Source organism: Coptis chinensis, chromosome 5 (genome assembly GCF_015680905.1).
Source record: "Coptis chinensis isolate HL-2020 chromosome 5, ASM1568090v1, whole genome shotgun sequence".
NCBI classification, from domain to species: domain Eukaryota; kingdom Viridiplantae; phylum Streptophyta; class Magnoliopsida; order Ranunculales; family Ranunculaceae; genus Coptis; species Coptis chinensis.
Genome location: NC_141460.1, coordinates 87,100,776 through 87,114,298, shown reverse-complemented (window position 1 = coordinate 87,114,298; position 13,523 = coordinate 87,100,776). Strand labels below are relative to the sequence as shown.

Sequence of the window (13,523 nt, the reverse complement as noted above, 5' to 3'; positions counted from 1 at the left end):
GCTCTCTCTCCATCACTCCATGCCATCTGAACCATGTCAAAAGAGGTGTTCAAGTTTAAAGATTTATATAATGATCCACAATTTTCAGTTTTTTAACACTTTTTTGGCAAGATTACACATTCCAAATGCACTAAATTTTGGTGGATATGATCTCCATCACGGGAGAACGTCTCCACAAAAAATGAGCTCTTACTTGTGTAATTTCACTTTTAGGTGGGCTGTGGCTACTCGGGATGGCTAGGTTCTTAGGCATGCCGCCCCACCAAAATTAGAGTGGTCTTTGGAATTTCCTAGTAAAGGATGAAACAAGTGATTTTTTTGCTCCCAGTGATATTGCTCCAAGGCATCCAAGGGGAACTGACTTTAATTCCAACTTCCAAATTTGTTCTTTACATTTTATCAAAACAAAATGGAATTTCTTCTTATCTTCTCAGCTGAGTACGTGATTCCGGCTTTGAAGTCAGTGGTAATGAAAGACTACTTGTATTTCTAACTAAATAAAAATTTGGAGTGTTGCTCAAAACTATGAGCTATGGCTAGAACACGGTTAATTTTCCTCTCGATGAAAGAACAAGGTGGTGCTGGGTTATGTTCTCTCTTTTTCATATTGTATTTTATAGGAGTAATATAGGAAGTCAAGACTTTCAATGGTTTTTGCCTTGCTGGCTTTCTGATTTTACAGATAGGTTGTTGGCTCTAGAGTTGAAAAAAAAATTTGGACCATTTCTCGATTTGTGCGTGTCATCCTTGCGCAGGGGCCATGCTAATCTTCTCTGTATCGTTCCAATTTTAACGGATGTCCCCGAAGGGACAATCTTGTTAGCTGGTTCAATAGTATATAACTCTTTCCACAAATAAGTTACTAGGCAATGTGGGACTATTTTTTTTCCTTGGTACCAAGGAAAAAAATCCCTGTAGCTTAACTTCTACAGTCGATAATTAAGGCAGATGCATCATAACTTAGCAAAAAATAAAAAATAAAATCATCAGCAGCATATTTCTTTTAGGTGCGGGTGCCGATATTATAAACTTGTGCCTTAGTATGCTTCGTACTGTTTATCCAAATGAGGCTCAAATTAAAATATTCAAATAACTGAATTTCGCTTTACTTGCATGTTACAAATATAAGTTTTAGCTCAATTTGGCCGTCATGTTGATAAAAATCATGGATCTGAATTTTGATATTAGTTATAATAAAGTATTTGAAACTAATCCTGATTCTATCAGTCTATTGTACTGCCAATAGGTGCAATTCATTTGTCTGATCAATAACACAACTTCAAAGAAAGCAAGAAGGGGGAGGCGCTGCTAGATGCCAATTTCAAACAAGGTGCTGCTAAACTTTGGTTCAGTAGCTTTGATTCCATTGTAACAAGTATCAAACAGTTAATCAATCATCTTCCACTTTCTCTCTTGCCTCCGGACAAGCTTCCAAGACACAATGGTCACAACCCAAGTAACAGAGCACGGAGAACTCTGAGTGAAACTTTTCCCCCCTGCCTTGCAATTTTATTTACAGATAGTGAGTACCTACTAGAATTTGAACACAAGAAGCTTAATTTCACAAGTTAATTACAAACGGAATAGCGTTAAACAATATGATTTACCCTCTACCAAAGAAAAAAAAAATTGTGAAAACTGAAGTAGCAGCACAGCCAGAAATGGAAAACTGTGAACAGCCGTTGTCAAGGACACAGCGAATAGGGACCAAAGAGAATCCCCAAAGCCATAAGAAATACTGACGGAAAAAAAAATGGATTTTTCACATAACCACAGGACAATTTCAACTACGTTTTACAAAAAAAATTGAAAAGTTGGATACATGAATAGATCCGTGACAGGAGCTTCCAGAAAACATGTCAATTAAAACCATCTAGCAGATGGTATGGCAGATCAGACAATCAAATGACAGATAAATTCCATCTTCACTCACAGAAAATTTGAAAGATAAAACTCGATTATGATAAAAAAATATTCACTACATCCACTATTACGAATGAGATCGAATGGTCACAAGTCAGAGTACTAATTATGAAACCTGCCTATAATTCAGCTTACAAGAGCCGAGAGAAAAACCTTTACATTAACTTTTGGAATTTCAAAATGAACACGTGGTGGAAGTCAAAATCACCACAACTATACATGCTCAGAAAAAAGTGGCGCACTCAGACAAAGTTGTAACACTCCCACCACGTTGATCATCACTGATCCTGAACAGAAGCATGGGTACTAGGAAGCATAACCCTTTGGAACAGTATTAAGTATGAGCGAGGCAGTCAGTCATATCTTGGCTAAGTTCGGAACTTTCGTGTAAAGAACCACCATTAGAACCAGAGGCATTAGGATCATTAAGATCAACTATCAAGACCATCACCCTCACCAGATGCCCGAGGCTTTAATTCAACAGAACGAGTCACAATACACTCTCCGACGTCATGTGTACTTTGATGAACAGAAGCTCGAAGAGCAACTACCTTGGAAGAAGAATTACAAGAATTGGGCTGGATATCATCGCCTCTACACCCAACAGATGTTTTACAATTATACTGAATAACAGCACATACAGATTCATTGACCACCTCTGAGATACAGTCCACTGACTCATCATCCAAAGATTTGGGCTCATCCTCAGTAATAACAACTTCAATCTTGACTTCACAATCATTCACTTTATCAGATGCATCACAAGCGCTTTCAGTTTTCTGCAGCAACTGGACATCATGATTCTCTAAGCTTTCTTTGGAATTCCACAAAGTGTTCAGCAGTTGGTTACTATCCTCAGAATCACCGCACAGAACATTTACACCGGGACTCTGCGCATTCAATATAAGAGTTTCCACTTGGGGTTTGGTAGAAATATCAGTTGACTGAGGTAAAATGAATTCATTCTCAGCATCTGCAGTTTTCACGTCATTATTTTTTATAGAATCACCAGATGAAACATGTATAATTTCCTCAAAATTGTTTTATCAATCTCAGCATGAGAAACCTCGAGCAGATCATTTTGATGACTAGAGTCGGAGTTAAATTTGGATTTACTCCCAACATAAGAAGAAGCATAGTCAGAATTCATGCTTGCATCAGGAACACCTGCTGTACGCCGGATAGAAATTTCAGCTAAAGACTGGAGATCGGGTTTGACACCATTAACTTTCATATATGCTTCAGTATCACCAACAGAACCTTCCATTGGAGCTTGGAGGCTAGGTTCAACAGAAGAGTTCACGGTAGGTTTGTTTTCTAAAACAGTTAGGAGTTCTGTCTCACTGGTACATATAGAAGACGCATCCCGTGTTTGAGAGCTGTAACATCCAGTTTCCCCTTTGGGAGAATTAATATCCAGGGATTCATTGAGCACATCTGTTGTATGCTGAGCAGAAGTTTTGGCTAGAGAATTGAGATTAGATCCAGCAGCATCAGTTTCCATATTTATATCTAGAGCATCATCAAGACCACATTCTACAGCAGCAGGGCACCCAGACTTGAGACAGGGCTTTTTAAGAGGTTCACTTTCCACATCAAGTAGGACAATCTTTGTTTCAGTTGTAGATATGGAGTCGTCCTGTGAATGAGAGTCACGACATTCAGCTATCATATTTACATCTTGACCACCTTCTTCAGCATCAGGGCTACCAGACTCGACGCAGGGGTTTTTAAGAGGTTTATTTTCCACCTCAAGTAGGACGATCTTTGTTTCAGTTGTAGATATGGGGTCGCCCTGTGATGGAGAGTCACAACAGTCAATTGTCATAATTACATCTTGGGGATCATCGGGAGAACCTTCCACAGAGTTATGGGTACAATAATCGAAACTTTTGTTGGGAGGTTCACTTTCCACATCAGGTGGGAGTGCCTTTGTTTCAATTACAGATATGGAGGACTCCTCCCTAGATTGAGAACCACAGCATTCATTTTTCAAATTTACATTTCGATCACCATCAAGAGCACCTTCTATAGAATCACGGATACTAGATTCCACACAACTGTTTTTAGGAGGTTCGTTTTTCCCATCAGGTAGGACGGTCTTTGTTTCACTTGACCCACCATGTGCCTGAGAGTCGCAACATTCAGTTCCCTCTTCCTGGGCATGCAAATCCAGGTCTATATTAAGGACATCCTTTGAACATCGCGCACACACTTCAGCTAATGAATGGAGATCAGATTTAACATCACCCATTTCAATATTTTGTTCCAGAGTATCACCAGCAGTACCTTGTAAAGAAGCTTGGATATTTGCTTTGACTGTAGAGTTCATAGTAGGGGTTTCATCTGCCTCAGGTGCAAGGGTTTTGGGTACAGAGGACTCATCGCCTAACTGTAAGTTACAACAGGCAGTTTTCTCTTCTGGGAAGAACGACATAGCTTCACTCAGACCATCGGAAGCAATACTTGCACCAGAAGTATCACTAACCAAACAACCATGTACTTGCGATTCAGTATTAGCATCAGCAACTTCATCAATTATCCCATTTGCATGAGAAACAGCCACATCAGTGGCGACATTGTCAGGCCCCGTATCAGAGTTACCTATCACTTCAGCTGTAATGTGGTTATCGCTCTCGACTTCAATGGCCTTCAGAGCTACAAAAACAGCATAAAACTCAACCAAATATCGACAAGAAAAAGGTTCAAACCAAAAGTACTAATAGGAGAAAGAGTACACAATCTTTTCAAATAATACCTGAACCATCAGTTGATGTTCCTCCAACAAAACTGCGCTTCAGCAGTACTTTCTGCAACAAATCTACCCCAGGAAATACTATCATATTCAAGGACCTCACTTCATGCTTGTACAACTCCTCAAGAGGCTCAAAACCAAAAACTAGGGTCCAGGTATCCATGAGTTCGGAAATCGCAGGTATGATCAGCTTCTCGACTTTCAGAGAGCTGAGACACTGAAATTCAGTTCATCGCACATTTTAGTTCAGTACCATATTCTTCGATCTTGCCCTTGAGGGAGAGATGGAATCAAATTTAAAAAAAAAATAATCCCAAGACATGCTGCTAAGATCAAGTCATTTGTCTACCGTCAAAAAGAAATATCAGGTCATTCATAAACTTCCTTTTTTATTAATCTTTTTTTTTTTGTAGTCTAGGAATTTGATTTACAGAAGTATACAAATGAAAAATCAGGTCATTCATAAACTTCCAAATTGGTCAAAAGAGGGTTTCAACAACTGATTAACTACAGTCAGTCCACTTTTTTCTTGCATCATCTGAACAATAAATTTTGTACCTTAATTCCACAAATATTGTACCTGCGTGGTTATATTCTACAAGCGAGGTATACAAAAAGATGTATAAGAGATGCATAAGATATATAATAATCTACAGACCGTCAAAAAGTTGGGAACGTTTTACTCAAAATAAGAACTCCGCAGAGTCAATCGAGATATACATATATATGCATTTGTGCACAGCATATTTACAAATAAAAAGTTTCATAACTGAAATACCGACAGATGCAGTAAAAAACCAAGGGCAAATGTTCTAACACATACACTTTGGGCTTGATTTTACTAACTCATTTAGGAATTCCTTAGTATGAAATCAAAGAATGGGTTGGATATAGTCACATGTAAGCGCAAGAAGTAGAAAAGAACGTTCAAAACATACTGATTCAATTGCATTTAGAAGTCGACGCCACATCCCCTGACGTCTGTAAGTATGGCGGGTCCCAACAAATGGCATCTCTGCGAACTTGGTCCCATGGATCCTATTTTAACCAGATAAACAATGTAAAGAATTAGGATACCAGTGGATGTGACGCTAAAGCAAGTCAATACAAGATTCATATGCTAGTATGCATCTAAGAAGTACCAAAATACACGTTACTGAATATCACACGTCCTTGATGCATTGATGAATAACTGACTTGTCAGTATCGTTAGAAGAAGTTCTGTCTTATCATACAATATTTTCAGAGAAACAGCCAGTAAAAGATAAACACCAACTCAACTTTACTACTTTTCTTATATTTTGTAACACCAACAGTTTCTGATTACTTCTTCACAGGCTTCAGTTTAGCGACAGTTTTTTTCATTATTGTATTGATTTAGACGCATAGAAGCATTAAAAGATGTTATTAATGTGTAGTTACCTGATAGACGCAACTGAGATTATTTCATCACCCTTCTCCAAAGTGACAGTGTAGAAGCCACTATAATTTAGCCGATTAAAGTTTGATCTACAAAATGAAGAAAAAAGTAAGAAAAAATTAAAAAATTCGTCCGAGTTACAAATATAAAGGTGGTAACACTAGTTCAAAACATTTGACTGATATGTGATAATTTTGGCTTATTTTTTAACGGTTTAACCTGCAAATGTATGACTTTCACGGTTTAGATTTTGTGCTAAAACAAGTGGTGACCAAAGACATGGGAGGTAATTCCATCACCATAATTCTACCGAAAAATGCAAATAGAAATAAAACTTTGCAGCTTCGAAATGGGTAAAGTTTTGTCATTTCTCCTTTAATAGGATTTTGGTGGCAGAACCACCTACCAAGCCCTTGACTCACCTCCTCTTCTAGATCAAAATCTACCCTGAGAAGTCTTGCAAAATTGCTGGGTAAACAAGGACAGCTTTCATCACAAATGCCAATATATATACAAAAATGACTGGCAAGTTTCAGCCAATTGACATTTTATAATTCCATCAAAATCTGAAGGCATTCGAACACCTATAGGAGTATTTGTCCATAATTTAGATCTAATATTTTCCAGCTGCACAGGTAGTGTAAAATTTTCACACAAAATAAGAGTCTTCAGTTGTTAACAAAAACAACCACCTCCAATAAGAGAAAGTAACTGAGAAAGCATGTACAGCTCTGACTAAACCTCATTTCGGATAGACAGAATCTTCCTAGTAGCATATGAATAAATGCAGTCCCAGAAAACCACTGTTACAAACTGGTGATTGGGACTCCCGGTACCCAGTTGTATTCATGAAGATTGTTATATGATGCATTCAATTATTTGATATTGTCTCAGGACCATATTCAATGAGCACTTACCCACGGTTATAAACAACATTGTGAAGCAAATTGACCCCGCTCCTTTGGTCAGTGATTGGCAAAAAACATTCATCCATAACAGACAGCGCAAGAGCTAGCTTGGAATTGCATTCCGCCTTTTGAGAAAGTCCAGAAACGGATGTATCTGATTTTAAATCAGAACGGTGAAGCAAAGTCCATGAAAAACCTCCTTCTAGTACATGTTTTTTCCCGAGAAGTTTCTGTATTTGAGCAAAGAGCTGGAAAATGGCAAAGTAATAAGGCTTGAATCAGATTTTGTGTTCCACATGGCTTCCATAAAAAACTAACATCCCATAAACATTCACTAAAGCTGCCTGCCCTTAAACATACACACAGGCTTCGTTTGCCATTCTAGCCAATTTTCTGATTTTGAAAAGAGAGTAATAGACTACACAGTAAATGATACAAATATGCTAGTTAATGGGGCATATGATCATCAATCCATGAGATATTCAGAATAAGGTGCAATACCTCCATGCACTTCTGAAGTTAGGGCATATGAAGACTATACATTTATAACTAATGGTTAAGTTCCAAAAAGTACAGACTAATCATAACTACCGAAACTGACACGCAACACACTAGCGCTTTGAGAACAATTGATGATTACCCGGACTCAATGTGATAAGTGTGTTACTGAGATTAAGAATAAATACCTCCCTGCACTTCTTCCCACAAAAAGAAGTGAATGAACGATCAGTTTTAACATTTATAGTGCTGCTTTCCTTTAGACATGAACCATGATCTGCAGAGACAGAGGACAGAGTCTTCAAGGCAAGATCTTCTCATTCTGACCAAAAGATATTAGCAAAGCAACAGTAGACAATGTAGGATAATGTGTGTGCGTGTGAGAGAGAGGGTGTAATTACATTTTTCCTCGCACAGACTGCACGTGAGTAATCTCAAGATGGCTGTCTCAACCCTTTGACTACTACTGCAACCAATTCCTTTACAGAATTTGCAACAGCATTTCAAACAGTGCCAATCACCTCTAGGAAGCACCTGAAACAACAGGCATGCCGGAAATTTAAGGGAGAAAAAACTGCATGCTAAACAAGTAAATGGGGAAAACACATTTTAAAAGCACCAATAATTCTATGCTGTACAATTCAATTCTTTTTTTTTTTTTTATCATAACTACTTACTACAATATATTACAAAATTAGAATATATAAACCCGAAAGTGAGCAGGTAGCAATCATGTCTATTAGCTATTAGCATGCTTCTAGTATTAATTAGATAATGGGATGAATAATGTAATAATAATTAGTTAATTAGTTTTAATTAGCAGTTTTCTATGGGTCATCTTATGTTTGGAAGTGCTATGAGATTGTCGCACTGGGCAGGGGAGTTGCAACTTGCGCGAAAGAACTCATGAGTAAGGTGTAAGGTTCTCAAAATTAACATCACGACGTCATATTGGTGAAAACTAATATATATCAACATGAAAGTGAGGAAGTAGTAATCGTATGTCCACTGCACAAAACACCAAATGCCATAGTGAGTGCAACTTGTCCACGGGTCAAGGAACAATCACAAATGTTCCAAGAGTTTGTAAAGCTGTAAAAGCAACTTGCTTAAGCTGTCTTAATAAGGCAACCCTGGCTCACCTTGCTTCGCATCTCAGGTATGTCGATAAGCTTGTCTTGACCACAATGTTTACTCATGTGACATGTACAATTTGCAGGTCAATTTAATAATCTATACTATTGACGTGCATGCACCCTATAAGCATTACAATTTCTCTCTACAAGATTCCCTACATTTCTAACTTTGATGTTTCACAAACTCCAACACTACAACAGAAAGGGGGAAGCAAAAAGGGAAAACAGGTTTTAATGTTTGCATATTCATCTATACCTGAATACCTAAGCAGGTTTGATGAAACGTTGAAGGACAGCCATCACAACAGATCAAGTCTCCCCCATCTCCACAAATGCCACAAGTATCATCATTGGGATCGTCAGAACTGATGTCAATGCTATAAAATCCACTGCGTTCAGACTCTTCTTGTTTATTCCATGCATCTATTAGGCACTGAAAAAGGGGAATTCCATTCTCAAGAAAGATGTTTTGACAGGGCTGGTGAAGTTTGCTTCCTGCATGAGTCTCAAACTCTGAGATCGTAACAATTTTGCTACAGCAACCACAACTGATTCCATCCCTTGTAATCTTCCCGTCCAACATTGCTCGTGTTCTTCTCTTGTTCATGTACTTTACTTTTCCGCTGAGTGGCACAGTTTCTGTATCTATTAGCCAAGAAAGGACAGTTCGTTTTCCAGGGTACAAAAAGAAAGGATCACCTTCCGAGTTCATGTCTTGGTCAGAGGTCCGGACCAATAAAGTAAACCCTCTTTGAGTTTTGCTTTTTCCTCCTTGTAGCAAATGAGTATGGGAAACCACCGGGGACTTTGGCATGTCGTTCCCAACTTTGTCTACTTTACAAGTGGATGTTTGTCTTCTAACGCTGACTTTTCGTTTCAGATTGAGACCCTTCTTTTCCAGTCTCACCCTTTGTGACTTTCCCTCATGCCTGATGAGATGATTTAGTTTATCTCTATCCTTACTGCTACCCTTACTCTTCTTGTCATGCTTATTCTCAGCTGAAACATTTCCACTGTTCCCTTTTGCTTTCTTGGTTCTCTTTTCAGCTTTGTGCCCCATCTTATTATCTCTCTCCTTCCTCTTGCGAGTCAGTCTAGTTAATTTTTCAAGGATCTCTACTGGAATTGGTTTGAATGAAAAACCATCCCTAAAATGCTTCTGATCAGTATCCCCATTGTTCCATTGAGATTTAATCCCATTATAAGCTCTAATAATGGACCAGTACACAGTTCCTGCAAAATCAATGTACACAGCATCACTATAATCTTTGTACAATCTAGGCCTATACTCAATTTTCCAGCCTGCATCCTCAACCATTTTTCTGATTTGATCCCGTATTAATTCCTTTTCCTGGTTAGGTTTCTTTTTCGGACTTTTAGGTGGCAAGCAAGATTCAGACGTAGAAGTTGCCTTTCCTTTCTTCTTTTTATTCTTCTTCCCAGAATTACGAGTGTCCACAATTTTCTCCTTTTTAGATGACAAACTTTTCGGCGTGGCAGTCTTCTCAGTCATTTTAATGGAGCCTGGACTTTTAACATCCGTTTTTGAATTTATCAGCAGAACGAAGTTTCCTTTTCCCAATAGAACTCCCAGCAGCTGTTAAACTTCCATTCCCATCAGCTTCACCATGATCATAACTTTTCTCAGACACATCCACCTTCTTTTCCTTATCAACCATAATCAACGTATCCCCATTTTCACCTTTCACTTTAGACTTCTCCTTCATATCACCTTCTTTCTTACAACTATCAGCTCCATTACTCTTCTTCCCAGTTTTACTACGTTTCCTCTCATAAACCTCGACACTATTCCCAACATCCTTCTTATACTTTTTATAATCAACTAAATCATCCTCATTATACTCAAAAACATCCAACCTACTTCTCTTCTTCTTCCTCTCTTTCTCCACTTCCTCATCTTCTTTAATCCAACTAAACATAACATTCTTACTACTACCTTTCAACTTATTATCAAGAACCTTCCTTTTTCTACTACCTTTATTCTTATTAACAAAACTTCTCAATGGAATATCATCTTCAAGTTCATCACAAGGTTTCATCTTTAAACCAAAAACAGTAAACCCTAGAAAATCCAAATAAACAGGTTTCAAGTTTGAGCCTTTTATTACCTAGCCGGAATAGGTATTCCGTTACGATTGTAATGAGATTCCGGCGATCGTGATCTGAGAGTTTTGAGAGGAAAAAAAATGAGGGTTTGGAAATTTTTTTTGTTTGTGTGAGAAAAGTGAGAAATGGTATTTATAGGAAGAGACTGTTGAGTTGAGTTTTGAGTGTTATGAGAAGATTTGAGCCGTTGATTGTTTATTGGGATTGGTAAGATGGGGAATGGATGGTGAGGATTTTATGTTAAGAGAGTCTTGTCAGTGGTCGGTTTCAGTGTCCAATGGAGCTGAAACTTTTTTGTGGTCCAATTGAGTTCAAAGCAAATTTAAAACACATGAACTAGACTGGTTAAGGTGCAAGTGTGCAACTGAGAGTTAGGATACATACTCTTTTTAAGGTTAAATATTTATCATCGTCTTGAATCATGTTTACTATTGTTATAGTTGTTTTTGGAGATTGGATGTAGTTACTAATTTGTGATATATGGAAATATATGGAGTGTATTGCTTTATATACTAAAGGTTGTTACTCAATTTTCTGCAATTATCTCCATCAAATAAATATATTTTTCCTGTTTTCATGGAGGATAAATTGGAGGAGTGCCGAGTGCGTTCTCAATTTTTATAGAGGCCACAACAGATAAGTGAAAGGTTTTAGACTTTAATTAGTGTGTTTGGAACAATGTTCTAAATATCAATCTAGACAGTCTCTTGGTGTCAGGCAGTGTCCAACCGACTCGCCTAAGTCGGTTCAAAAAAATAATAGGGGGCTAGGCATACTAATCAACTTTTAGGCGGGTCTAATCGGCTCAAAAAAAATATATATATATTATATTTTTCAAAAAACAATTAAATGTCAAATATAAAAAACCCATGAAGACTTAGGATTTAAATTACTTTAAAAAATTAGATACCAATGTAAATTCTATGCCACTATATATAAAATAGATAATGTGTTTTTATATGAAGTCGTTCTTTAGTCTCTCTATTTAACACGAGCAAATCACTTGTGACATTCTTCAACTGTTACGCCCTTTTGTAATAAATACTTTCGTTTGTGTTTATTTTTAAATTATGGTAAATGTTTGATTTATTTATTTATTGTAGTATGGTGTGTGCACGAACATATATATATATATATATATATATAATGCCTAGTGCCTAGGTGTCTAAGCGCTGCCTAGAAGGCCTAGTGTAATGACCCGGAATTTTACGAAGGGTAAACTAGTCATTTTATGTGTCGGTTCATCATACTATAGGAAATTTTGTAAATGTCATGTGTTTTTTTTTTGTCGGTGAGTGAGGTTTTTAAAGAGATCCCCTACCCCTTATTATTAGAATTAAAATAAAATTTGTTACATCCTTACTCTCTCACATATTGTTTACCCCTTGCACAAGGGCGAACCCAGCATTTCAACTCTCTTCGGGCTAAATAACGATAACCCAAAGTCTTAAACAAAAAAAATATAATAGACACATTCCAAATAAACAAATTAAACACCAGAATTCACAAGTAGCCAAATATATATATTAATTCATCAAAATATCTAATCAAGCTCGACTGGAAATCTATTTAAAAAACAAAACTACTTAAACGGTATTTTGCGGGTCTTGTGGGCGTCAAAATCATCTATTACCAAATCCAGATCAATATCATTAGCAAAATCTATTTCAATGTAGATGACCATTGAATCTGCAAGAAACTCATCTTGTTTCGAAGCTGTATTTTGATAAGTTTCATAGCTGAGAATGCCTTTTCTGTAGTTGTTGTAGATATGGGAAGAGTAAGTACAAGTCGTACAAGACGCCCTTTCATGGCTAAACCAATGTAACAAATGAACAACAAATCTAATTATCGGCCAATGAGCCAATCTCGACAGCAAAATCACCACGAATATTCCAAGAGCAGACTCAGAAAGGTTAGTTACTCGTTGCTCCAATAATCTTTCGACCAGAAAGATAACTGTAAGAGTAACAACAACATTCAAAATTCCAACCATATATATTGTAATAATAATAATAATAAGTGAAACATACCTGCGAAGTTTGAACGAGTCAATGTGTAAAAGCTTGAGCCAATGTCCAGTGAGCCTTATAATCAATATCTGAGAATCATATATCTGAATAGCATAATAGAAGAATCACGATTCAAGAGACTAAAGAAAAAGAGAGAGAGCGGGGGTTCGTACTTTGTAGTCGTAGAGTCGGTGCTTTCGATGAGAGAAAGAAATGGAGTTAAGTAGTTAAGTAGTTGTAGTTGTAGAGTCGCTTTTTTTTTTTTTTTTTTTGGGGCTAATGGGCTTTTAAGTTTAGAGCAATCAGCATACTATTTTTTTTTTTAATGAAACGGACCCCAGGCTGAAGCCTAGTGCAGGCCTCTCCTGGGTCTGCCCTTGCCCTTACATCATCTTATATGATTTTCTTTACATCTTCTGAAAAAGAGCTTGGTACTAAACCTACATGGATAGCTATAGGAATATTGCTAGCTAAAGCATTAGCTAGTTTGTTAGATTATCTGAAAACATGAATTATACTAAATTGTTCAAAATAATCCTTCGTGCATTCAATGCTTCTGATCATCTTCTTTGCATGCCAAGGATGGTGACTCCTCTTTGTTAAGAAAGTGATTACACTCATGGAGTTTGTTTGTGCCTTGATCCTCTTGATTCCATGCCTCATTGCCATATTCATTCCATGCTCCACTACCTGCAATTCTATTAAATATATAGAATGCTTGATGGTCTTCCTGTGACTTGCCGC

General features: G+C 37.3%; 2 protein-coding genes and 1 non-coding gene across 3 annotated transcripts; all 3 read right to left on the bottom strand.

Annotated features, from left to right (window-relative positions):
• Positions 1-709: 709 nt before the first annotated feature.
• On the bottom strand, positions 710-812 carry LOC147499711 (U6 spliceosomal RNA). Its single transcript, XR_015197237.1, has one exon. It is a non-coding gene; the product is annotated as a U6 spliceosomal RNA (small nuclear RNA).
• Positions 813-1,939: 1,127 nt separating this feature from the next.
• On the bottom strand, positions 1,940-10,153 carry LOC147499710 (Acyl-CoA N-acyltransferase with RING/FYVE/PHD-type zinc finger protein). The gene is made up of 8 exons (XM_086561498.1): positions 8,897-10,153; positions 7,906-8,038; positions 7,693-7,781; positions 7,016-7,254; positions 6,101-6,187; positions 5,617-5,716; positions 4,682-4,895; positions 1,940-4,581 (listed from the first exon to the last, which is right to left on the bottom strand). Exons 1-8 carry the CDS (start codon positions 10,151-10,153, stop codon positions 2,921-2,923), a joined length of 3,780 nt encoding a protein of 1,259 aa, XP_086417624.1. The 3' UTR covers positions 1,940-2,920.
• Positions 10,058-10,700, bottom strand: LOC147499709 (uncharacterized). Its single transcript, XM_086561499.1, has one exon. It carries the CDS (start codon positions 10,698-10,700, stop codon positions 10,173-10,175), a length of 528 nt encoding a protein of 175 aa, XP_086417625.1. The 3' UTR covers positions 10,058-10,172.
• Positions 10,701-13,523: the final 2,823 nt, after the last annotated feature.